General features: G+C 34.0%; 1 protein-coding gene and 1 non-coding gene across 3 annotated transcripts in view; one reads left to right on the plus strand and one right to left on the minus strand.

The window, feature by feature from the left end:
* The window catches only part of CLINT1 (clathrin interactor 1), a 58,854-nt gene that overhangs the window by 25,232 nt on the left and 8,579 nt on the right, over positions 1-25,043 (plus strand). For both annotated transcript variants that reach the window (XM_045792003.2, XM_045792004.2), the window contains exons 2-9: positions 4,997-5,101; positions 5,643-5,739; positions 7,378-7,486; positions 8,431-8,595; positions 11,412-11,589; positions 15,470-15,716; positions 17,658-17,727; positions 24,733-24,807. In XM_045792003.2, the coding sequence (XP_045647959.1) occupies positions 4,997-5,101; positions 5,643-5,739; positions 7,378-7,486; positions 8,431-8,595; positions 11,412-11,589; positions 15,470-15,716; positions 17,658-17,727; positions 24,733-24,807 (1,046 nt within the window). The remainder of the gene's footprint in view (positions 1-4,996; positions 5,102-5,642; positions 5,740-7,377; positions 7,487-8,430; positions 8,596-11,411; positions 11,590-15,469; positions 15,717-17,657; positions 17,728-24,732; positions 24,808-25,043) is intronic.
* Positions 12,244-12,347, minus strand: LOC123788648 (U6 spliceosomal RNA). Its single transcript, XR_006778562.1, has one exon. It is a non-coding gene; the product is annotated as a U6 spliceosomal RNA (small nuclear RNA).

Raw genomic sequence — 25,043 nt, forward strand, 5'->3', positions numbered from 1 at the left:
TAGCTATTTTATATCTAAAATACTATATAATCAAATATAATAACATTTGCTTTAGCAACATGAATTTTTCTACTGAACCATTGCTTGTGTTGACATTTTTCATTGCTTTGTGTTTTATTTTCAGATCAAGAAAAGACTTTTTTTAATGGGTAGCAGATATCCAGCCAAGTAGATGAATCAGTTTTTCCACCTCCCTACACCATTTCTATGCAACCTCAGATTTCTGCTAACAATGAAAGTTATGGATTTGTTGAATTTAGGAGTTCTAGACTTCTTGGTTGTTGATCACAAATTTGATTCTGTTCGCGGGACTGTAATAACATGTTACTTGATTTTAAAATATGAGTATTGAACCTATAAAATGTTCGGCTTGCAAATTAGGGTAATGTTGTAAAGGCCATCCCCTGATGAAAAATGAATATCACATGGTCTCTTACTAAACTTATAGAGCAGGTATTCTTAAAACTATTGTCGTAATGTTTTGGCCAGAAGCTTTAAAAGAAAAAAAAAAAGAAAAAGGAACAAGCATTAAAAAAAAAAAAAAGGAACTTGTTACCTGAGAAAATTTTCTTTTTTGGTGTTCATTTTATGGGTGTTCTGTTATTTTAAAGTTATTGAAAGATGGAAACTTTACAGGGAGCATATGATAGTTTCACCTGTAATGTAAAAGTATCTTCTGAGATCTTTGTAACATTGAGAAAAAGAGGTGACTCTTAGATGTAAGTTTTAATGTTCAGGAACCATTCTTTCCTAAAAGAGTTTCTTAAGAACATGTTAATTTTAGTATTAGGTACTTAAATTGTTTCCTGTCGTTTTACACATATAGCACTTGGTATACATATTGTGGTGTATATACATATACTTTAGTTACTAGTTCGCTGCACTTACTAGCCTGATAAAAGAAGACTTTGGAAGTACAAATAATAGTATGGTCTACAATGATGCTTATTTGCCTAAAAAGAGTTAAAATGTTGCTAATGATGTTACATGTGCAGATGATACAGTACTGATGATAACAGTACTTTCTATTTTTAATGGCATTTAATACTTTTCCCTTGGTTACAGTATAATGTTCATGGGAGGAAATTCAGAAAATACAGGAAGGTATGAAGAAAAAAATACTATTACTTAAAACCATTACTTTGAAAGCTGTGTCTCTGTCTCTTGTTGCCTGGACTCTCTGTGTCTGTAAGTGTGGATGGACATACGCATGCATACAATAAAACACAGATTTAAAGGTCTAAAAGAAAATACTGCTAAATATTTTCCTGATCTCAGAGTGAAGTCTTTATAATAAGTTTAAAACAAAAAGAAGAAAACATTAAAAATATAACCCTATTTTTTAAAAAAGGAAGTAAAATTAAGGCAAGCTGGGAAAAATACTTCTTACTACATCAGTCTGTTTCAATTTCCTTATTCCTTTGTTAGCCTGTAGAACTGAATTATACCTAAGCTTTACCCTTTCTCTTGGTGTGTAGTTTTGTTTTAACAAAGCATGTTCTTGAACTTTTTGATAGGAAAAAACTATCAGTAAGGACTATTCAAAATTTTTCTTGTCAGTCATTAATGCAGATTAGAAGAAGCATTAACCATGTATAAGTAAAAGCCCCATTTTAGCTTTTACTTTCAACGAGTCTTGCCTCTAAAACCTGGACCCAAACTGTTATTAAAGAAAATACTTTGGTATTTTATCAGTAGTGGGTGGTGAAATAAACAGAAAATGAGGGATAAAGAGGAGAGCCAAAATGAACACTAATAATTTACAAAGTGAGTAATCAACCCTTGAGTAATTAACATTTGCTCTGTGGATACAGCCATAGAAGCATGTGTGCGGAATTTGAGGGCAGTAGCTTTCAGCATTCAGCATTATAGATCCAGTGAGTGAGTGGTGCTGGCTTGTCCAGGATTAAGTACTCTCACAGGAACTTCCCTAGTTCTGTCCTACCTATTGGGGTGTTGTGAGGAGCAAATGTAAAAGCACTATGGGCGCAATGAAGCCTTACTGATACAAGCAGTAATGATTTTAATTGTGGATTTTATCCTTGTACAAAGCAGTGGTTCAGTGTTGCTTTAAGGTAAAATCTTCAGAACATGAGCAGCTTCTTAAATTCTTCACGCTTTGGTTATTTCCTGGTAATTTCCTATAATTTTGTTTGTAGAACACATCCCAGACCTTTGTCTGAGTTTTGTGTGTGTGTTAAAAAACTGTTGGGAGAGCCCCCTCTAGTGTCTGAAGTATCCATTTTTAAAAGATTTTTGTCACTTACAGAAATTTAAGGAATTAAACTAGCTATTTTTCCTTTCACATCTGGACATAATTTCTTTTTTGGAGGGGGGCGAGGGAAGGGGTTATTTTCCTTTTTTAAAAAGATCACTGGAATTATGGGTAGGGTGTGGATTAAGGGCAGCAGAAAACATGGGAAAGGAAGGATCAAAATGCCATTTCTACCTTTTTAGAAGTAGTTATTTTTAAGTGAGCTGGAATAAGGCCAAACTATACAGTGTCATGTTGTTTTGTTTTAGTTTACATTTGTTTCTGAATTAGGTGCAGCTTAAAAATACTTTGTTTTGGAATTCTTTACGCCCATCAGATCTCAGAGATCTTTGCAGTTTCTGAAAGCAGCAGTTTCACTAGAAAAAATGGCTTTAAAATAGAGCCTGGTTTTCTTCATGAAAGTTGTTAACTTTGTTACTTTTTGTTATTATCGTTGCCATATCTTTTTGTGGATATACTTTGTAACTATATTGTAAGTGTTCTAATGCTAAGTTGTCATTTTACATAGTTCCCATTGTTTTTCAACCAAGGAAATAAGGCGATTCTTAAATTATTGGCTCTCTGCCACCTCTCCCTGTAAACACACAGCACTCAAACACACAGGCCTTCAGCTAAAATCTTGTGAAGGGTTAGAGAAACAGGACCTTTCTCATTTGACCCATGGGCTTTTGTAGCTTGAACAAGGAAAGTAGTGTTCTGAAAGCTACAGCATTTATGAAGGCTCTAGTAAAAATATTTCATGTGCATGGACTAGAGATTAACTCCTTTCATCTTGTTCTCTAGCAAATTAAACAATGCAAACAGATTTTAAGTGCATTCTTGGTAATGAAATGCTTGGGTGAATTATAATCCTAATTGCTATTGTTCATTCCCACAGCTGCATGTTGACACTTAAAACTGCCTAAGCCACACATTCTTCAGCCACTAGGATAAACAAAAGCATTTTGAAATCCATCATTTTGTGGCATATTAAATTGCAGATCTGTCATTGGCTGCCTTGATTTTATTTTGTTTCCATTGTTGAAGAAATTAGAAAAAAAAAGTTACTCCTTTGTATTTATACATAAAATTATTGTCAGTAGAATCATTACTGGGTTTTTATGAACATTCATTCATTAATTTTAAAGGAGGCATTGGAAGTTATGTCGCAGGGAAACAATTTGCATTTATGTTATCGAACTAGTTGATATTTTAGAGGCAGCTTTCTCCAAAATTTGAAAGAAAGTTATAGGATTTCACTTTTCTTCTTCAGTAGAACAGTATTCTGAATGTAGATCTAGAAGCTAGATTTATTCTGTGATTTGGCAAGTCATATTTGTATGTGTAATGGTTCCTTTCGAATTTGACCCAAAATCATTTATTTATCTCTTTCTTTAAAGGTAAAGAAAGAGAAATGTTTGCAATGAATTTAAAATTTATATTTCTTTATATTTGAGAAACAGGTTTGAATACCAGTTATAGTCAAAACTTCCTTACTTGAAAAAACAGAACCTTTTGATAACTGAAAAACCATAGAGCCAAAGTGGGGTATATGGAAGTAATAGTTATCAAATTCCGATTTTTCTGTTTCTGAGGCTTAATTTTAAGTGGAAGATTTGAATTACCATATCCATAGGCATCTATTAGAACAAGTGCTCAGTAATAATTGGAGCTTTAGATGTCAAATGGATACTACTACAAGTCACATTTTCACAGTATCTCTTTATTCCTCAGAATATCTGAATTTTTAAATCCATTTGAGTATGGAAATTCTGTTTTAATAGCCAAGTATTTTGCCATCTTGTATCTTAATTTTAAGGTACTCTTTAAAGTTAATTCTTTCTCATACAAATATTACTTAATATTTTGAAATCCTCCTAATAGGTAATTATTATCTATAATAATAATAGCAGCTAACCTGTATTGAGCAATTTCTGGGTGTCAGACACTGTGCTAATAGATACAATTTGAGGTGCTAGCCTTTGAAAGGTAGTGTTCTCCTTTCTTACTCCCATTTTGCACTGGCGGAAACTGAAATTAAGACAATTAGGATAATTTTGCCAAAAGTCACAGAGTAATTGGAGTCAGTTCTGACTCCTGGAACCCATGATCTTGACCACTGTTGAAAGTCTTAAGTGAAAATTGAATATGTTGTAATACAGTTTCCTGATGGAATATTATGTAGCCATCAAAAGTGAGGCTTGTGGTGACCAGTGACATAGAAAACATACAAGTGAAAAAAGACCAAGGGATTACAGTTAAATGTTCATATTTTTAGTGTTATCTTTGGTTTGTCATTGCTTTTTTTCTTAATGCAATATAAATAATGTTCTGCTCTTATATAATTTTGCTAATTTACAGAAATTCTGTAAAGAAACAAGAATGCATGTAAACCAGATCTGGTCAGAAAATGGACAACTTAGTTTTATAATAGACCCTAGCATGTTCAATTTCCTTTTTAATTTGACCCAAAGCCATTTTTTACTGGACTTATTCCAGCTCTAATGTAATCTCTCATTTGTATTCTGGAAGGCTAATGGAATAGTAAAATTTTCTTAAATATAACTTAAATGTGTTGTATAGCGTCCTCGAAGTAGCTTATGCACAAAAGATGTTTTCTTTCCCACCCTGTAGAGGTATCTCATTAAGACACCCAGTAGTGTCATTATTAAGTTTTCATGTGTTTCTCAGTTTTGATGCTAATCTTTGTGTGTATGTGCGTGCATTTTTTTTTCTCTGCAGCACCAATGTGGTTATGAATTATTCAGAGATCGAGTCTAAGGTTCGAGAAGCAACGAATGATGATCCTTGGGGACCTTCTGGGCAACTCATGGGAGAGATTGCCAAGTAAGTGATAATTTGACTCAGCAGTGCAGAAAGAATCCAACTATCTTTACATAGAAATATGAAATTTGCTTTCAGTTTTAAACAGTTTAGCTGCCAGATATAAATTTTGCATAATCATTCCGATATTAAAGGAGGAAGTTTTATGCAGAGTCCATTTCCCCTTAAAAATGAGCTCAAAAAAGTAAAAATTTTTAAATGAAGTTTAAAGACTTACTGTAGCTTTTCATAAAATTTTGACAAATGTGTATAAAATAACTTGAAATAAAGTTAGGAAAATTTTTTTTGATGAACATCTTGACCACTATCCTGGTAAGTAAAGGGCTTATAAAAGATGATATTAATTAGTGGAGTTTACATGTGTGCTACATATTATACAGACTGTGAGAAAAATATTTTTATGGAAGTATATCTAAATTTTTTGAATTAAGCTTATTAAATTTTTTAAGCTCTTTGGGAAAACACAGTAACTTGGAACAAGCCTGCCATCTACTGTCAAAATTAATATATTACAAAGTGTTGAGAAAGATTATTTTTTTTTCAGGGCTACATTTATGTATGAACAATTTCCAGAGCTTATGAACATGCTTTGGTCACGAATGTTAAAAGACAACAAAAAAAATTGGAGAAGAGTTTACAAGGTATGGACATCAGTTTGTTTTTATTATTTGACATGCTGAAAACAAATGCTTGAAATTTTAAGGTATACATACATAAGAGATCATGAAGGACACTAAGTCCTCAAATAGAATATTCTTAAACAGGTAAAAGAAGTAGATTTGCTACGGGTGTTGTTTTCTAGTCACCATAAACAACCATTCTGAATGTATAAAAATTAATACCTATAAATATTTTCATTTTATTAAAATTTTTCCTTCTGGAAATATATTTGTGCGTATCAAAGTAATGAATCTACAGTGGATGTATATTTAGTGGATGAGCAATTAAGATGAAAACCACAGTCTAATATGGTTTCTCATCTCTGCATAAAAATTTGCCTAATTTATAATAGTTTTTTTTTTTTAAAGATATTATTTATTTGACAGAGAGAGACACAGCGAGAGAGGAAACAGAAGCAAGGGGAGTGGGAGAGGGAGAAGCAGGCTTCCCGCCGAGCAGGGAGCCCAACGTGGGGCTCGATCCCAGGACCCTGGGATCATGACCTGAGCTGAAGGCAGACACAACGACTGAGTCTCCCAGGCGCCCCTAATTTATAATAATAACGCAGTGTTGTGCACCAGAAATATGTTAGTTTAAAATATAATTGGAAATTCTAAAACATATTAAAATTCTAACATTATAAATTTCCAAATACGTACTTTTTATCGGATTCCTTTCATTTAGTTCTGATTTCATCATATAATGTGGAATTCTAAAGATCGTCATCTGTTTTCCATACCCACAATATTTTCTTAATACTCAGAATTAAGTTTTTCTGTGCTTTCAAAATGGTATGTAGTATTTATATTTGAAACTTTAAAAGCAATATTTTGGCTTTCAGGATTGAAGAGCAGTGCTTTATTTAGTTCCATGTTTTTCATGTTATTCGTTTCTGAAAACATTCAGTGTCATTCCCTCAGTTTGTATATTTGTGATGAAATAGTTGATATTTCTATATGTGAGGTTTGTTCCAAGCAAAGTTAAGTTCAGAATGCATAATTCAGTGGTTTTTAGTGTATCCACAAAGTTGTGCAGCAGTCACTACTACCTAATATCAGAGTATTTTCATCACCCCAAAAAGAAACCCCATAAAATGTTTTTTTCTTTTATTTGTTGGCGACCAGTTTTTGAAACAAAAGTCACATCGTTAACTTCCAAATTTAATTTGATCCGTGGAAAATTCTGTGGGATCATATAGTTACCAAATAATTTGGTGAATTATTCTTGTTAAGCTGATATTTCAAATAGTTCACAGTTCTGTACTGCCCGTATGAAATGTAAAAATTGAGCCACTTTCTAAAAGCTTAGTGTTCATTTGTATCATACATTCAGATATTTCTTAACATCACAGAGCATTTTTTTAAATCTTTTGACACATGGTGTCCAGTAGACAGCTTGTAATTATTTACTGTGGTTACAAGAGGAATTTCAAATTGATAATATAAGTTTTAAACCATGTATTTAAAGTCCAGTGTCAGGTAAAGAAACTCTCTCTGGCTCTCCCTTCCCCCCACAAAGATTAATTTATTTGCTAATGTTGGAATTATTTTTTTAACCATTTACCAAAGCTCTACCGGAATTTATTTTGTTAAATCATTTGGTGCTTTGTATTTTTACAGTCATTGCTGCTTCTAGCTTACCTCATAAGGAATGGATCAGAGCGTGTTGTTACAAGTGCCAGAGAACACATTTATGATTTGCGATCCCTGGAAAATTACCACTTTGTAGGTGAGCAATAGAAAAACCTTATAAGCAAATTAAAACAGTAGTTGGAGTTGTCAGTCACCTGAACCAGCTTAGAAGCTTCTCCGCTCTAATTAGAATGTGACTATTGCTGGTTGTGTGACGAGTGCAGAATCCAAGACGTGGGGCCCTAGAGTATTAATTAGTGAAGACAAGAACTTGCAGAAAAGACTGGCTAATAACAACAGAACCAACACAACATGAGTGTTCGGGTTTATATTAAAATATGCACTGGAGACTGGTCCCCTGTGGTGTCCATAAAGGAATAGCTTTAATCATATGGGAAGAAAAGGTTAGAGCTCCAAAACACACACATCTGTTTGAAGCTGGGGTTTTTTTTTTTCCTCCCACCAAATAATATTTACTGTGGAAAGGCAGCAAGGCCAGAGTGTGTTTTGAATGTGAACAAGGATACAGAATAAACCACATTTCATTTTGTAGTGTACCCCAATTGAAAGCACTTTAAAAATTCAGTTTTTTAGCTGCACTAAATTCTGGTAATTAGTATTTCCAAACTTATATTGGGGAAACCAAAGCATTTGAGTATATTTTAGTCATTAAAATGTTAAAGTGGATCTTTTGTTGTTGTTGTTAAAATACTGTAGGAAAAGAAAACATTTATAGATATAAGTCTTTTTCATATGGTCATCATTAGTAATCTTTCATTGATCTTGCATACCACCAATATCTGTAGTCCTTGTTAATTCATCTTAACATGCTCTTAGAAGCCAGAATTGCATCTCAAGACTTAGAATTTGCCAATGAGAAAATGGCAAAATTCAATAGCACTATTTGCTTCTTCTTGTTAATTTTAAATATTGAAGTTGGTTTTTTTATGTTGAATTTTCGTGTCTGTTTTTTGTGTTAAAGGGTTTGATACTTATTAATTGAATTCTTAAGGTTTTGTTTCTCCCTTACCATCCTCACAGATGAGCATGGCAAGGATCAAGGTATAAATATTCGCCAGAAGGTGAAAGAATTGGTTGAATTTGCCCAGGATGACGACAGGCTTCGTGAAGAGCGAAAGAAAGCAAAGAAGAACAAAGACAAATATGTTGGGGTTTCCTCAGACAGTGTTGGAGGATTCAGATACAGTGAGTATCAAAGACAAACTGGCACCTAAGCATTCGTTTAGCTTCCTGGGTATATTTTAAGAATCACTGAGATACGAAAGACCAAAATTCCCCCTTCTCCCCCCAAAATAGAATATTAAAGTATACAAAGTACTCATTTTGGCTTCTATTACGTGGATATTAGGAATCTTCTTTTCTATTTTTTACTTTTGCGGGTTCAAGAATATGATTTTAACCATTAGTCGTTAAATGACTATGAACTTTAAACTGACACACAGAATAAAACTCTTCCCTCTTGGAATTACCATTTTTAAAAAGAAAAAAGGATTTCTCTACTTCACTGTTTGGAGCATAAAAATAAAAAGTTTGAAGAGCTTCATCTTCCTAATTTGAAACAAATTAGCTCTGTTTTGGGCCAAAAATAGGTAAGTTTCCTTATAAGTTAGTTTTGCCTCAGTCTCTTCCCTTAATTAAGCAATACTTTAATTTGACATAGAAAAAGGTGACTAACAATGCCATCAATTTTTCACCTAGGCCTATCACTTTCTTGTTCCTAACACATTTAAGAGCAGCTAGAACACTGATCGCTCATGTTTATTTTTAATGTAATAATATAGTTTCCCCAAAATAGATCACTAGGTACTAGGAAGAGGCACAGAAAATAAGAACTTTCTGTTACAGCATGTCCCTTTGGCCTCATTCTGTCTTCTGTAAGCTCTGACCATCCCCTGGTCATTTTGTGTATACACAGACAGGCTAGTGCTATGTATACTTAGCCACAGATTGGGATTTCCCAGCTCCCCCCAACCCATATCTTAGTTTTTTAATATTTGGATTACACTGGGATCTCAGAACTCCTGCATTGGAACCGTGTAAAAATTTTCTATTTCTTATCTTGTGATCATCTACAAAATAATATCTTCACTCCTTTGCTTCTTTGCTTCCTTGCTCTCAAAGAAAAAATACTATACTTAATTGCTAAAGGATGTTTTTAACAGGAAAATTCTTTTATGACTAAGCATCACAAAAAGTCAATTCTTGAATTGGGCAAAAATATTTCTCTTAAATCATGTAAATATGTTTTGGAGTTTTTATTTGTTTAGGGGAGTAACAAGTTTTTGGATTATTTGCCTAAGTAGTATTTTATTCTTTAGCTTTTTCAAAGTAGTTAGTGCAATTTAGTGTGTTTTTGAGGAGAAATTGCTATTTGCAATTCATTTCCTCGTTCTACTTGCTTGTAACCCTCTTTTAACCAGCACAATAATGTAATTAGATAAACTTATGAAATTAAGTTCTCAGACCCAGTCACAGTGAACTAATTACAACATCTGCAGTAGAGAGTTGAACATTTTATGTATTTGCATCACATTCTTTTAAAATTATTTGTGATGTTGCATATATTGTTCAAAGACTTAACTAATCAAGTTTAGCTATTTTATGTCTGTTCATTTTGACCTTAGATGGTGTCTTGCCAGTAATCCAGTATCTTTGACACCCATTTAGTAGGATATCCATCACACTAATCAGTTTTGTTTTCATCTGCTTTCATTTTTCCTATAAATTTGTCTTTTCAAAGTCTAGCTTATCACATTTTCATTGAAATGTACGTTCACCTTATTGGAAAACCATTCATTTTTGTAAAACCACCTGGTTAAAATTTTGTGATATTCTCTTTGAGTTGGTGGTCACTTTCAGATCTAGTGGACATATTTTAAAATCCTCTTAGAAAAAATTTGGCTTTGCAGTTTTAGCAGGCAGATCTGCAAAATGGTTTTATTTAGTCTCCAAAGGGCTTTTTTGCCACCAGAACTCATTCACAAAAGTTCAACACAAAGGCTTAGCCACCTTTTGATTATTTTGTTATTTCTCATTGCACTTTCCCTCTTCTCTCCCGCCTGCCTTAGTTTTCATTGTTTTCTTCTTTTTAACCTCATCTGATTTCTCTGTACCTTCTACTCTTGCCTTTTTGGTTGACTTTGGGTGTGGAAGTGGAGCGGTTTTGTTTAGTGTTTAGAATCCTTCTCTCTCCGTTAGGCTGCCAAGGTCAAGGTCTAAAACAAATTTTGACATTTTGGGGTTTTTGTTTACTGCCATGATCTATTCTTTTCATTCTCAAATTCCAACAGAGTCTCCCTAGGTTTTGCCATCCCGGCATATGTTTAGACTTGGTGTTTGAATAGATCATCACTGTTCTGAACTGCTTGAGCATATTTCATGATTGTGGTCTGTGTAGTTTTGGGTGGTTAGAATATTCTTCTCTTTTTATAATAATTAAAAGATGCTTTCCCATGCCATGAAATCCATTGAGTTATTTTTCTAGTTTGACACTTAAAGTATGACCGTAATTTTCAGCATATTTACAGCATTTCAGGACGTGTAGCATTCAGAGTACTGTCTCCTATAGTTGCTGTTTTTTAAGAGACTATTGCTGTCCAATATTTTTCTAATAATTGAAGAACCATTAAGAGACAGGAGTGAAATATAATGCATTATGTGACTTTTGTAAAAAAAATTTCCATTTCTCTTTGGCTTATATAGCCTGTGTTGGTTTTTGTGTTTTCCTTTACTCTTTTAAGAACTTCCTGATATGCTGTGCTGTGCATTAAGGTTGTGTAAGTTTTCATAAACAAAAGCTTTTGAATCTGCATTCCTGCCACTTAATGACTGGCACTACATGCTGTGCCTTGCTGTAATTGTGTTGATTCAGCACTGTGGGAGCTTTCTGTTTTCCTTTGAAAACTATTTTATTATGAGGAAAAGCTTCAGAAATAAGGACTGTAGACACCTTTTGAATTTAATGTCCTTAGAGTTGCTTTTCTTTTTAATGCTTTATATAGGTGAAAGATATGATCCTGAACCCAAATCAAAATGGGATGAAGAGTGGGATAAAAACAAGAGTGCTTTTCCATTCAGTGATAAATTAGGTGAACTGAGTGATAAAATTGGAAGCACAATTGATGACACCATCAGCAAGTTCCGGAGGAAAGATAGAGAAGACTCTCCAGAAAGATGCAGGTATTAACACTTTGTTTCCTGGGTCTCTTGAAAAGGGTGCTAAATTTTTGCAGCTGGGTTTTTGTTTATCTGAAGTTTAGCTTTTCTTTTTTCTTATTAGATTTTCTTTTCTTTTTTTTTTTTTTTAAGATTTTATTTATTTATTTGACAGAGATAGAGACAGCCAGCGAGAGAGGGAACACAAGCAGGGGGAGTGGGAGAGGAAGAAGCAGGCTCATAGCGGAGGAGCCTGATGTGGGGCTCGATCCCATAATGCCGGGATCACGCCCTGAGCCGAAGGCAGACGCCTAACCGCTGTGCCACCCAGGTGCCCCAATATTTTCTTTTTTAGAGCAGTTTTAGGTTCACAGAAAAATTGTACATAAAGTAACAGAGTTGCCATGTTAACCCCCCATCTTGCACATGGTCACGTGCACGCACGTGCGTGCACACACACGCGCACACGCACACACACACACAGTTTCTCCTGTTACTAACATCTTGTGTTAGTGTGGTACATTTATTAACAATTGAAAGCCAATATTGATATACTGTTCTTAACTAAAATCTGTTGTTTGCATTAGGGTTCACTATGTTGTGCAATTGAGAAATGCCTAATATCCACCATTATAGAACCATACAGGATAGTTGCACTGCTCTAAAAATGCCCTGTGTAAAAATGTGGAATGATTCATGAATTTGCATGTCATCCCTGCACAGGGGCCATGCTCATCTCTATATTGTTCCAGTTTTAGTGCATTTGTTGCTGATGTGAGCATTCTGCAGCTGTTTTTAAGATGCTCGGTCAAACGTTACTTTGTATCAATACAAAGTATTGATACACTTTCCGTGTTGTCTGTGTCCATTTATTTCTAAAGTTGATCACATTTTCTATGTTTTTATTCAGGCTATTTATTGAAAAAAAAATTTCCCAGTAAGAACTTTCGTAGCTCATTTTGTATTTGGGCATCAGATCACCCAGCCATCTAAGTTATTGCTAAGGGATAATGAAGTTTATTAATAACAAAATTAAGTTTAAACAAAAGTTAAAGGGTTTGAAATGTAACTCTTTCTGTGACATTTTATTATGATTTCATGGCAGTGTTACAGGAAAAAAAAACCCAAATGAATTTTTAATCTAAAATATTTTCGAGTGTAGATCTGTATTTTCATAAACTATATTTTCTGATGTTAGGGCATTTGTATTTTGTTATACGTAGAACAATACTTTAACTTTTCAGCATTCACTTTTTGTTCTTACCTACCAATATAGCTATAAGCTATATAAAAGTTAAAAGGACAATGTATATATTCGTAGCCCTTCATTTGCAAGGCAAGTTTTACAAGTTCTTTGTCATTTGTGCCTCAGAGTATTTCTATTAGATAGGCTAGATCAAGGATTTTACCCTTATTTTTTAGAAGTAAAACCTGATGCCTACTCAGGCTGTGTGGAACTTTCCTAAGGTAACAGTGATGGAGCTGTTCCTTCAAGTGAGTTCTTGTAATAAGTACCATCTCTCTCTCTTTTTTTTTTTTCCTAAAAAAAAAAAAAAATCTTAATAGTTTGGATTTAGGGGTCACTAAAAAGAAGTAAAAATAAAAATATAATTTTGAAACAATTTTAAAGTACTTTAGTGTCTTTGGTATGTTTCTGTATTTATTAAATTTCTAAAATGCTTGTCTTTTTCAAGACTCTTTCTAGAATATAATCTTTGAAGAGCCAAAATTTACTTTTCATACTTTAAATATATCTGTTTTACCACTACATTTTTAGCTCTTTGATACTGAAGAGTACGTACGTTACAATAAGCACTAAACTTGGGAAACTGTGCCTACTCAAATATTCTGTGAATATTCTATTTTTTCTCTCATTACTGTTCTCATGGCCTGTGTGTTTACGTTTTTAGTTTGGTTTAGAAAACATATGGGGCGCCTGGGTGGCACAGCGGTTAAGCGTCTGCCTTCGGCTCAGGGCGTGATCCTGGCGTTATGGGATCGAGCCCCATATCAGGTTCCTCTGCTGTGAGCCTGCTTCTTCCTCTCCCACTCCCCCTGCTTGTGTTCCCTCTCTCGCTGGCTGTCTCTATCTCTGTCAAATAAATAAATAAAATCTTTAAAAAAAAAAAAAAAGAAAGAAAACATAGTGGTCACATAATCTGTTGCCATCTCCTGAAGAGATGTGGAGCTTAGGTAGGTAGGCTGATTAGAGATCTATGTACATTCTTGTTTGTCGCTTTGCCCTGCCACCCTTAATTTTTCTTTCCTTGCTTTGCCTTTTTTTTTTTCCTGTTTTCTCCCTCAATTTTTTTTTTTTCAAATACTACCTCTATGACAGGTTCTGCTAGAGTTCCCAAATTGTTTATATATTCAGGTTTAAAAGAGTAAAAATAGAGTGTGTATTATTCATCATAGTATCTGAAGAGCACACCAGGCACGACTTTACCTCTTTGAGTATTTGTGAAAAAAAGAGTAGACTTTTAGACAAAGTTGCATGTGACCTCTGGCATGTTACCAAAATGTCAGACTTATTATTAGTCCATTATTAGAGTCAGGAATTCTTGAACATTGATCAGATATGAAGCTTCCATTTCATTGTGTGCTAGTTAGTTTTATATTCTCAACATATAAAGAAATTATCTTGCACTGAAATAAAATTGGACATCAGAAAGGTAAGAAATTTTAGTTTTACTTATAGGGCTGATGGGGGGAATCTTCAGGTCATCTGTTGCTGAGAAATTGGTAGGAGATAGGGCTTTTGAACACTTAATCGGAACCTGTAGATTCCCTAAAATGTTTGTAGATAAAATTACATTTAACCCTTTGCTCTATGTGAAAAGCTTTTCTTGATCCTTAATTTATAGAGGTTCCAAATTGATTTATATTTAAGTAGAAATTGCTTTAGATTTGTCTGGGGTAAATTAGTATGGTTTTAAGGAGAATTTTAAGTGTTTTATTTCAGAATATTTATAAATTAAACTACTCAAATTAAGTAATATAGGTAATGGAACATATTTCAGGTAATTTTTCTTTGTCCTGCTTGCACCAGGAGAAAAACCTCCATGCTTTATTACTGAAGAACAAATTAGTGCTGACGTTTTAAATTTGTGGCATATGAAAAACCTGGTTTTTTAAATTATTATACTATACTATATATTATTATACTTCTTTTGCCCTATTAAAAAAGGGAAAAATTGTTTTGAGTATGCCTAAAAAGGAATTATTTTGAAACATTTTAAATATACTTGTTTCCTGTAAAGCAATTTTCATAGTAAGGTAAAAGTTGATCTCCTTATACTATAGTAAAATAGCACACTGTTGTTGTAAAGTGCAATATTCCTATTGTTTTGCATTTACAGGGGAGCGTTTAATCATTTGAATTTAGTTAGGATAGTGTTGAAAATTTGTCCACCGAAATTTAATATTTTATTATGTATTTGTATGAGTATATGAGTCAGTGACAGAATTGTTAAATAGGACTATAGTTTGCACACAATCCATTTCAAGAAAATGGTCATCAAATGCAGATGTTCGAGTTCACAGGATCTCATCAGTTGATTCTGATACAATACTGCCATTTTATTTTTTAATTAAACTTCAGATCTGTAATACATAAACACTTGAATTACTTCAGACTTTTTTTGTTTGTACACATTTATGTAAATATGTTTTTGTAGCGGTGTTTTAGACTTACCTAGGGAATTGAGCGGGTTCCCATTTCCCCTCCCCATCACATACATATCATTATTCAGATAGCTTAGATAACATTCTGTTGATCCCTGTCAAATAGAGTATGGAATTTTGGAGTTACTGCATTTGAAATTCTTTAGCTCAAATCACTGAGGGCTCCATTTAAAAATAATCCCTACTCTTATTATTTTGCTTCATTTTTAATATCTTTTAGCGACAGTGATGAGGAAAAGAAAGCAAGAAGAGGCAGATCTCCCAAAGGTGAATTCAAAGATGAAGAGGAGACTGTGACGACAAAGCATATCCATATCACACAGGCCACAGAGACCACCACAACCAGACACAAGCGCACAGCGAATCCTTCCAAAACCATTGATCTTGGAGCAGCGGCACATTATACAGGGGACAAAGCAAGTCCAGATCAGAATGCTTCAACTCATACACCTCAGTCTTCACTTAAGGTGAGAAAGGCATGAGTTTGCACACACTACACAGTTTTATTCTTATAGATTACTTCTAGAATTACTGCATTAATAGGGTTGGGCATTCCTAGGCAATCATATTAATTATAGATCGTCTGGCTTGTGTTACTCAGAGTCATTAATAATCAGAAATCTCTTTGGGGGAAGAAACCTGTCCAGTTGCTGTATGATCACGTATGCACTTTCTTTGAAAGTAGAAATGACACTTTGGGTTCGTTTGGGAAGGGTGGCGAATCAGAGTATAGTGCATTTGTTTCCTTCTAGACACCATCACTGGTTGCCAAACACAGTGAGATTCACTAAAGAAAACAGAGGAGTATTTAGAAGTAAGAAATGACAAAAGAGGACCAACTAGATACATAGGGGAAATGGTCTCATTTTTATATAGAGATGTTGCCTGTGAAGGGAGGATCATTTGCTTGGTGGTCACTACTGATCAGTAGCACTGCCTTCTTCATTTGTTTTTCATTCACCCATGGAAGTGAAATCCACCTACTAGATACCTGGCCACAAGCTAGTATTTTGTCAGTCTCCCCCCGCCTAGTGTTTACCCAGCTTGTGTCTTTCCATGAGAAGTAGCAAAAGGCTAGGGAAAACATTTTTCTAATGTATCCTGCAGGTTGTAGTTAACTCTAAAAATAAAGCTAGTCGTACTTAGTGGCAAGAACAAGTTCTCTGTCAAGTTTTGCCAAGTATCTTCTGTGTATAATTGCACCTATGTTTTTAGTTTTGATGAAAACCTCAATTAAAACTCAACTCTAATTGTAGTTAAAGAGGGGAAATGGCTCTGTTAGTTCTTTGTGGTCTTAGATTTCCCCTGCTATAGATACAGTTAGCTTACTAACGGCTGTACTGGATCTGGTAGATAGTCATAATTAAAACCTGAATACATATGGCTGTTATAGGGACAATTCATGTACGGTTGCACAAGGAAAATCATCCAAACTGTATAACTTAACAATAAAATATTTGTATCTTAAGAGATTTTAAATATCAGTTTGTAATATAGCCTAAATATATGTCATTCTGCCATAAGTATTTCACATTTACAGTGTAAGCTTTGTGATTTTTTTTTTTTTAACCACAAAAATAAAGTCTAGAAGGCTAGAGTTTTTGGAAAATTACTCAACTGCTTGCATCTCTTTCAATCTCAAGGCCTTTTTGAACCAGCATATAGTATTTTAATCTCCAAGGCTCAAATTAACATGCTTTAGGAACATACAGGACATTTGCATCAAGGTACTTAGGACCATAGGGAAGAGAAAAAATCATATTATAAACTCCAGCCCCACATTTTAGTTTGGGAACTAAATGTGAAGCAATTAGATGTGAAGGTAAATCAAACAACATAGAGTGACTTATGTGGTATACAGATAGTTATCAAAGAATCCTAGAATCATAAAATCGTAGAATTTTAGAGCTGGATAGGATCTTGGTCTCTAATCCAGTGGATCTCAGACCTTCTTATGGGATTCTCGAGGGAATTCTCAAGGGAGCTTTGTCAGACTTGTATAGGCCAAGATCCCACGCTGGGCAGTTGTGACTCAATATGTTGTGATGGGCTGGGGCATAAGTATTTTTTAGTGCTTCTCAAATGCTTCTGATATATAGCATTAAGATTTGAGTGGGATCTGGAAGGTATGTTTTCCAGAGTGAAATGCAGTAGGAAAAGAAATGAGTTAGGGAAAGCAGTGTAGATGATGTTAGGGATTTTACAGTGCTAGGAATAGAATTACTTAAAAATAACTATCTCCATAAGACTTCAAGGTCACTTCTCTTTTTTCAGAAAACTAAATGTACCCTTATTAAGATGTTACAGTATTTGTGTCTAAGTTGAGAATCAGAGATGACTAGAGCAGGTTTAGGAAAAATAGTAGAAATTTGTTTTCGAAGCATATTAAGTTCTGTGTGTGTTTTCAGACTTCAGTGCCTAGCAGCAAGTCATCTGGTGACCTTGTTGATCTGTTTGATGGCACTAGCCAATCGACAGGTAAGCTTTCACATTGGCTTTTTTCTTTTTAGTAACCCTGATTTCAGAGTAATTTTTCAAAATGCCAAATAAAGGATAGAATGAAAAATAATTTTTTTTGCATTGCATTTATTTTTAATGCGAAATTAGCCTTGAGTATTATTTGGGAAAAGATGTTTAATTCCCTAACGTAAAGAGGAGTGCTTAAATATTTGACCAATGATTCAGTAATATCTCTCTGTCTCTTTAATTTCTTAGTGCTGAACGGGGTCCTTTGCTTTCTCTATAAGCAAAATGTACTGCTCTGCCCATTTTACTGTCTTTCCTTAAATCTTAATTCTGGCTCTCAGCATCAGCTGTAGTAGAGTTCATTTAAACTTTTTACTCAACTATTCAAGTATTTATTGACCCAGACACTGGTCTGCGTGCTTGCGATATAATGCTTAGTGAAACAAAGTTCTTGCCCTCCTGGGAAGGTCAGGTGGAAGAAGTAATCATTAATCAAAGAGTCACAAATAGTTACCTAGTTATAAACATGCTGAGAGCTTTGGAGGAAAGGGGCATCCTATGAAAGTAAGTAATCACCTACCTGACATATTTTAAGGAGGCCATAGCAAAACAGTAGTCTCTTTATTTACCAAGATTTTCTTAGAGATAGGATTAATGATTTCTTCAGTTAGCTTTTCAGTACAAGCCAGATTTGATTTGAATAAGTCCCTATATATTGTTTTAAACAAAATTGGCATTTTGGGTTTCATTTGATGATTATGGGGTTCTAATAAAGTCCTGTGCTACAACAGCTTAAGAAATACAACTTCTGTTTAAGATGATCTTTCCCAACCTGTTTAAAGTTTATTTCGCATTAAAATGTAGATGGCAGGATTGGTGTATAAGTAATGTGCAAAGTAAATCTGTTGTTCTCGATGTTTGTAGTGATTTTTCAAAAGCGAATTGTTTTAAAATTTACATTAGTGCTTAAATAGAAGTCTGTGATGGAAATTACTTTTCATTGATAGTTTAGTACATGTAATTAATAGAAAGTCTTCTCTTATTTTCTCCTCCTCCTTGCCCACTGTCCTAAAATTCCTGGACTGGAATTGAACTTCATGGGGCATCTGGTTCCAACCAAGTTTCTGAGCTTCTTTAGTTCCTGTTCCCTTTTTTCTATAACTCTTAACTGTTCCTAAAATTATTCTATAAACTCCATTGAACTGTCATGCCCAAGGTTACAAACAACTATGTCAGATGTTTAACAGTTTATGTGGTGTCTTTTTATATGTTTAAAATCTTAACTGTGGGGGCGTCTGGCTGGCTCAGTTGGTTAAGCATCTGCCTTCAGCTCCTCAGGCCATGCTCTCAGGGTCCTGGGGTCAAGCCCTGCATCTCCCTGCTTCTCCCTGTCCCTCTGCATCCTGCTCCCTCTGGTTGTGCTCTTTCTCTCTGTGTCAAATAAATCTTTAAAAGAAATAAAATAATCTAAACTGTAGTATTAACTGTTAGTGTGTAGTCATATGATACAGACATAGTGTCACAGAATATCAACTATTTTGGACTTCCTGGCATGAAATATTAAGGAGCCCCTTTCATGCGTCTAGAAAGTTTTAATGGAGCGATCAGAGAAGAATTAACTAGGAAGGTCAGATGAGTGATGTAACTTTTTTCCTCAGTGATACCAGGATTGCTTTGAACAGAGAGAATTATTAAATACCAACATGATTCCTTTGCTTGGCAAGAAACCATTGACTGCTTTTTCTTCTCCAGTGCAAACAGTAGATTGACTAATTAAATAGAAGTAGCAATTAATATTAATGTAGCAATTGAGACAAAGTCTGAATGAAATCTGGGAAGTTTCTTAATGTTTGTTTTATCATAATATTCTCTAAAAACAACTGAATATGGGTCTACATCAGAATTATTTTTTAAAGTTATCTTCTGTTTGAAACAGTATGCTTACCCAGTTTGTGTAGAACCCCCTCCAATCAGTACATAAATTTTCTTACCCCAAATCTCTACTTAAATACTTTAAGTAATATATTTCAAATTGATTTTAGCAGTGGAAAAAAATATTGGCTATTAAATCTTTAGCACCTACACATGAAAACGTCTAAGAATCTACCGTATTAAGCATTGCTGTTTGGTATGCCGTTGGGCGTCATTTACACATGTGCCTGTGCTTACAGTATTACCGTCATCCAAGTAATACGGGCATGAACTGTAAACCTAAGCAGATACGGCAGCATCTGTACCTCTCACCAGAAAAATACGTCCTATGAGAATATGCTCAGATTTTCTTTTCTTTTTTTTATATGTTGCTACATCCTTTTTGTTAACATCTTCAAAAGTATGTATGGTAAAATCATTGGAGAATATCTACCAAGCTTTAAAATGTGCATGTGAAACCCATTCACCAAGAATCCCATCACCACGATGATGTTCTTTTTAAAAATCTATACTCTGTATGGTGACTAACATAATATAATAAAAAAATATTATTGTAATAAAAAAAATCTATAAGGATATTGTGGTGGCTTTTACATATAGTATATTTCTAAGTAAACATTTTAAAAAAGGAATTAACTTTACAGTATTTAGAAAATAAGCCAGTTAAAACTAGAATGCCAAAAACATCCCACTTCATTTTTTACTGTATCTCACATTTATAAAAGTCCTCATTGTCTCCTTTGTCCCTTTTTAATTAAGGAATTTAGGTCTTGATTGTCATACTATTCCGTAAGTTACCTCTAGTACAATAAATGAGGTTGAAGAGAGAATACACCATTGTCAGTACAAATAGAGGGCCATTACATGACTTGCAATATGTTTTGGATTCTTTTTTTTTCTTAGTTTAAAAATTGTTATAAAGATTAAGGTATGTCAAATCCAAAATGTTGATTACATTTCTGTTTGAACCTATTGCCTTGTACCCAGTAATCACAAAAATTACTTGAGGATATTTGCATGAATATGAACCATGTTGTTACATATTCGGTGCACTGACTTGTATGTTACAATTGCCATGGGGTTGTCTCTAGTTTAAGCCAAGTTTACTAAAAATAATTTTTTTAACATATTCTCTTCACTAATTAAAAGTGCATGCTCATTTTAGAAATTTGACGGAAAACAAGTAATTCACCGTGACTTGGATGCATAATAATTTGGGTGAATACTCTTTTTTTTTTTAAGTACATTTTCTATATATTCACTCAATATGTTAAACATTTATTACATGGCAGATCTTTTTCAGGCTTTTGATAAAGCTTTTATTTTTCTGTTCTCATGACCATTTCCCTGTGATCATTGGTATTCTTTTATGGACTTGTAATTGCTTTATATCTTAACGATGTATGGGTATGCTGTAATTTATTTAACCAGACAAGCTCCTATTTTTTGGGTGTTAGGTTTTGTTTTGTTTTGTTTTCCAAATTTTTCTCTATTACAGTAGTGGAGTAGCATCTTTCAAAAGCATCCAGTTTGGTAAGGAGAAAATAGTATTTCATTTTATTTTGCATTCGTTTGATGCCTGAGTTTGAATACTTTTCATGTGCTTATTGGGCAGTTATAAGTTGTCTTTTCATGTTCCTTTGTCCATTTCTTTTAGTGGGGGTATTCATCCTTAGTGTTTTAAATATAAACTTTATATATATATATATTAACCTTTGTCATACATTTTTTTGTGTTTTGTCAGTTCTTTTAATTTTATATTTATTAGAATTCTTGCACAAGTTCATTTTTTATAATGTAATCTAGATGAAATTCTTTGTTGAAGAAAATTTTCATTTGAAGTTTAAACACTGTCTGGTTCAGCTTTTTCCTGTTCACAGTATTGCTTTGGAAAATACATGTTCCCAGCTGGTGATTGTAAATAACCTCCTTACTATCCTGAAAAGGCAGATGGAAATGGTTCATTTATAATGACAGCTCTCATGTGGGAATCTTGAAGGATAGCTCTTGTTGTGAAATTTAGCAATCTTCCACATGCAGCAATTTTTGGTACACTCTTTTATTTAAATTCCCTTAGATAGAAGTTATCTGGGAAATGCTGCAGTATAGAAAATTTCTGTTGAATTTAAGCATTGGTATGAATAACATCACACAGGTAAAGATAGTCCCTCCTAGGAGAAAGAAACTTTTCCTAAAAGAAACAGATTTTAAAATATTGAGATATTTTGAGGTCGTTTTCAGAGCTGAAGATCACATTGTGTAAAACCCAAGGAGAAGCATAATCTGTGGCACTTCAAAAGATTAGAGAAAACTTAAGTCCTTTTCAAGAAAAGGTGGCTTCTATACTTACGTGTGTTGCCATTCTTTACTTGCAGTATGCTTAAATTGGTTATGTTGAAATCCAACTCCCTATAGTATGGATGGAGAGGTATAATAATTGCTGTAGATAAGTTATGAATACAAAATAATTTTAGTTCAGATGTTAGAAGGTAAAGCAGTGGACTAACAAAGTAGGTGATTATCTGAAATACTAAATCAGGATATGACAAAAATAAAATATCTTACCCTGTTTGAAGTTATGATCCTGTAGTATTCAAGTGCCTTTTTCTGCATCATGCACTTTCTTTGTAGCCCAGACTGGATAAGATTTGAAAATTCCTCACTTGTTTAGCATAAAAAATTACATATTGATGTTTATTCACTGCTGGATGAAGCAAATAAAAATAATTCCTAATTTTCAAATCCCTTAATGTTCTAGCAAATGATTAACTGTCATTCTGTTACCTAACAGTATACTTTGATCAATATTTTTAACATGAAGGAACAATACAGAAGACAAATTTATGAATATAAAGCAGCAACTATTTGCAATTTTCATTTCCCTGCTAGTTTTTATTAATATATATACTTGTTTATATAGTTTAAAAATGTAGCTCATTGTTCTGTTTATGCCCCTCACCACATTTTATCATGATTATGTATCTTTGAAGAAGAGAAAAACGAATCACTGTGATATTATACTTTGGATAAAGCAAAAGTAGCCAGATGAGCTATATTGTTGGTAGGAGTTGAGAACCTTGGCCTTGGTGGGAGTTAGTTCATGGTGGGTGAGGTTATATGTGAATATGTGCCTCTGTAATGAGGTAAAGAAATAGGAAATTTGTTATGCTTGCCGATAGTTGACTACAGTAAATGTGCATTATGCTTGCTGATAGTTGACTACAGTAAATGTGCATTAAAAAGAAATACCAAGTACACATGTATCAGAAACTGATTTGTTCCTTTTATTACTGCTGGCCATTTATTAAGAAGGGAAGATGGTTCTAGTTTAATTAACCCAGTTGAGTGTAGCAGATGGGGCAGAATGTCTTACAGCGATAAGACAATTCAGAAATGGCACCAGATGTTGGAATCTGTCCCTGGTGGTATTTGAGTGCAGCCCAGATGTTCCAGTCCCACCTGGCTAGTTTCTAAGCACTGCAGGCTAAGCAGCTGTGATGTAACCTATATAATGTTCGCATAACACTAAAAACACCATAATTGAACTGCTGCTCTAAACTTCTAAGGTTGTGACTCTTAAGAGTGAAATCTTTAAGGACAAAGAAAAATAAGGACAGCTATTTAAGGTTTTAGATCTTTTGGCTATTGCTATTTCATTGATAACTGAATTGGACAGAAATGGAATATTAAAATTCAGTATAATATTGTTCAAATTGTAGGTAAAAGTAAATATTCTTACCCGAGTAATGTTTACAAATAAAAATTTGTATGCGAATGTGCTGTTAACGCACAGAGATTGATTTGCAGCCTTTGGATCTCACCTCTTTAAAAACACCAGTCTAGAAGTAGCAAAAGGCTGTTATTTTTTCATGTATTAAAAATGTAAGTATTTGCCTGTTCGTGGAGTAGACAATAGAAAACAAATAGTCCTCCAAAATGATTGCATTCATTTTTTCCTATGTAGCTATTAAAACTGATATTTATGCAAATCAACCTCAAAAATGTTTCCCTTTTTATTTAAAAAAATTTCAAACCTATAGAAACTCTGCCACATTTTCTTCATCTGTCTCTAGATCATTTTTATTGTTTATTATATCCCGTTTGTTTATAGTGTACCATTTGAGAGAAAATTGGAAGTACCAGGCCATTTTGCCCCCAAAATACTTAAGCATATATCTTCTTAAAACAGGGATATTCTCCTTTATAATCACAATATAATTACCATACTTGGGAAATTTATACAGACCATTTTCAGATTTCCCTGATGTCTCAGTTATGTCATTTCAGGATAGCGCTTTTATAAAAAAATCCAGAATCCAGTCAGAGATCATACATTTCATTTACTTGTCATGTTTCTTTAGGCTCCTTTAATCTGTAGCAGCCCCAGTCTTCTTTGTCTTTTATGATGTTGACATTTTCTGAAGAGTCTGGAGAGTTGTTTTGCAAAGTGTCCCTCAGTTTGTAATTTGTCTGATTCATTCCTCGTGATTACATTGCGGTTAAATATTTTTGGCTGGAATTCTTAACACAGGTGATTATCTCCTTTTCAATCCCTTGCATTAAAGGGCCCCTGAATACTATTTTGTCTGGTTATTAGTGGCATTAAATTTGATCAGTTGTGTAGGTTGATATCTATTCAGTTTGTCCATTATATAAGTAGCTTCATATCCTTTGTATTTACTAAGTAATCTGTGGGGTGATAGTTGGTGATTATGTGACTGTCTCATTCTCTAGCAACATTTTACCCAGGTTGTAGCATCCACCAAAGATTCTTATAAAGAGCATAATTGACTGGATAAACCACAGGGTCCACACTGTGTTCAGGCAATGTAAGTGAGGGATAACTTTAACCACAAATGTATTGTCACTTACTTACAAGATAAAGCACTGAGGAATGTAAGAGTTTGTGGTAGCTTAAAAGAAACATGGTGGCATGAAAACCTAGATCAACAAACTAGCTTCTGTGATGGGTCTGGAGCCTCTAATATTAGGTAATTTTTAAGTGTGCTGCTAAAATGGCTTCCTGAAATTGCTGTCGGTTCTGTGGTTTTAACAGTTTAACTTTTCTTCATGCTTAATTTCTAGGAGGATCAGCTGATTTATTTGGAGGATTTGCTGACTTTGGCTCAGCTGCTGCATCAGGCAATTTCCCTTCCCAAGGTATGATACAATTGGATTGGCCAGAAATCGAGGGGCAGTGAAAAGGTTATCAAGACCCAACAATTCCTTCTCTACCAAATAAGCTGCTTTTTTTTTTTTTTTTTTTTTTTTAAGATTTTATTTATTTGACAGAGATAGTCAGCGAGAGAGGGAACACAAGCAGGGGAAGAAGCAGGCTCATAGCAGAAGAGCCTGATGTGGGGCTCGATCCCAGATCGCCAGGATCACGCCCTGAG

This window comes from Ursus americanus, chromosome 15, assembly GCF_024610735.1.
Source record: "Ursus americanus isolate L20-20 chromosome 15, mUrsAme1.1.p, whole genome shotgun sequence".
In the NCBI taxonomy this organism is placed as follows: domain Eukaryota; kingdom Metazoa; phylum Chordata; class Mammalia; order Carnivora; family Ursidae; genus Ursus; species Ursus americanus.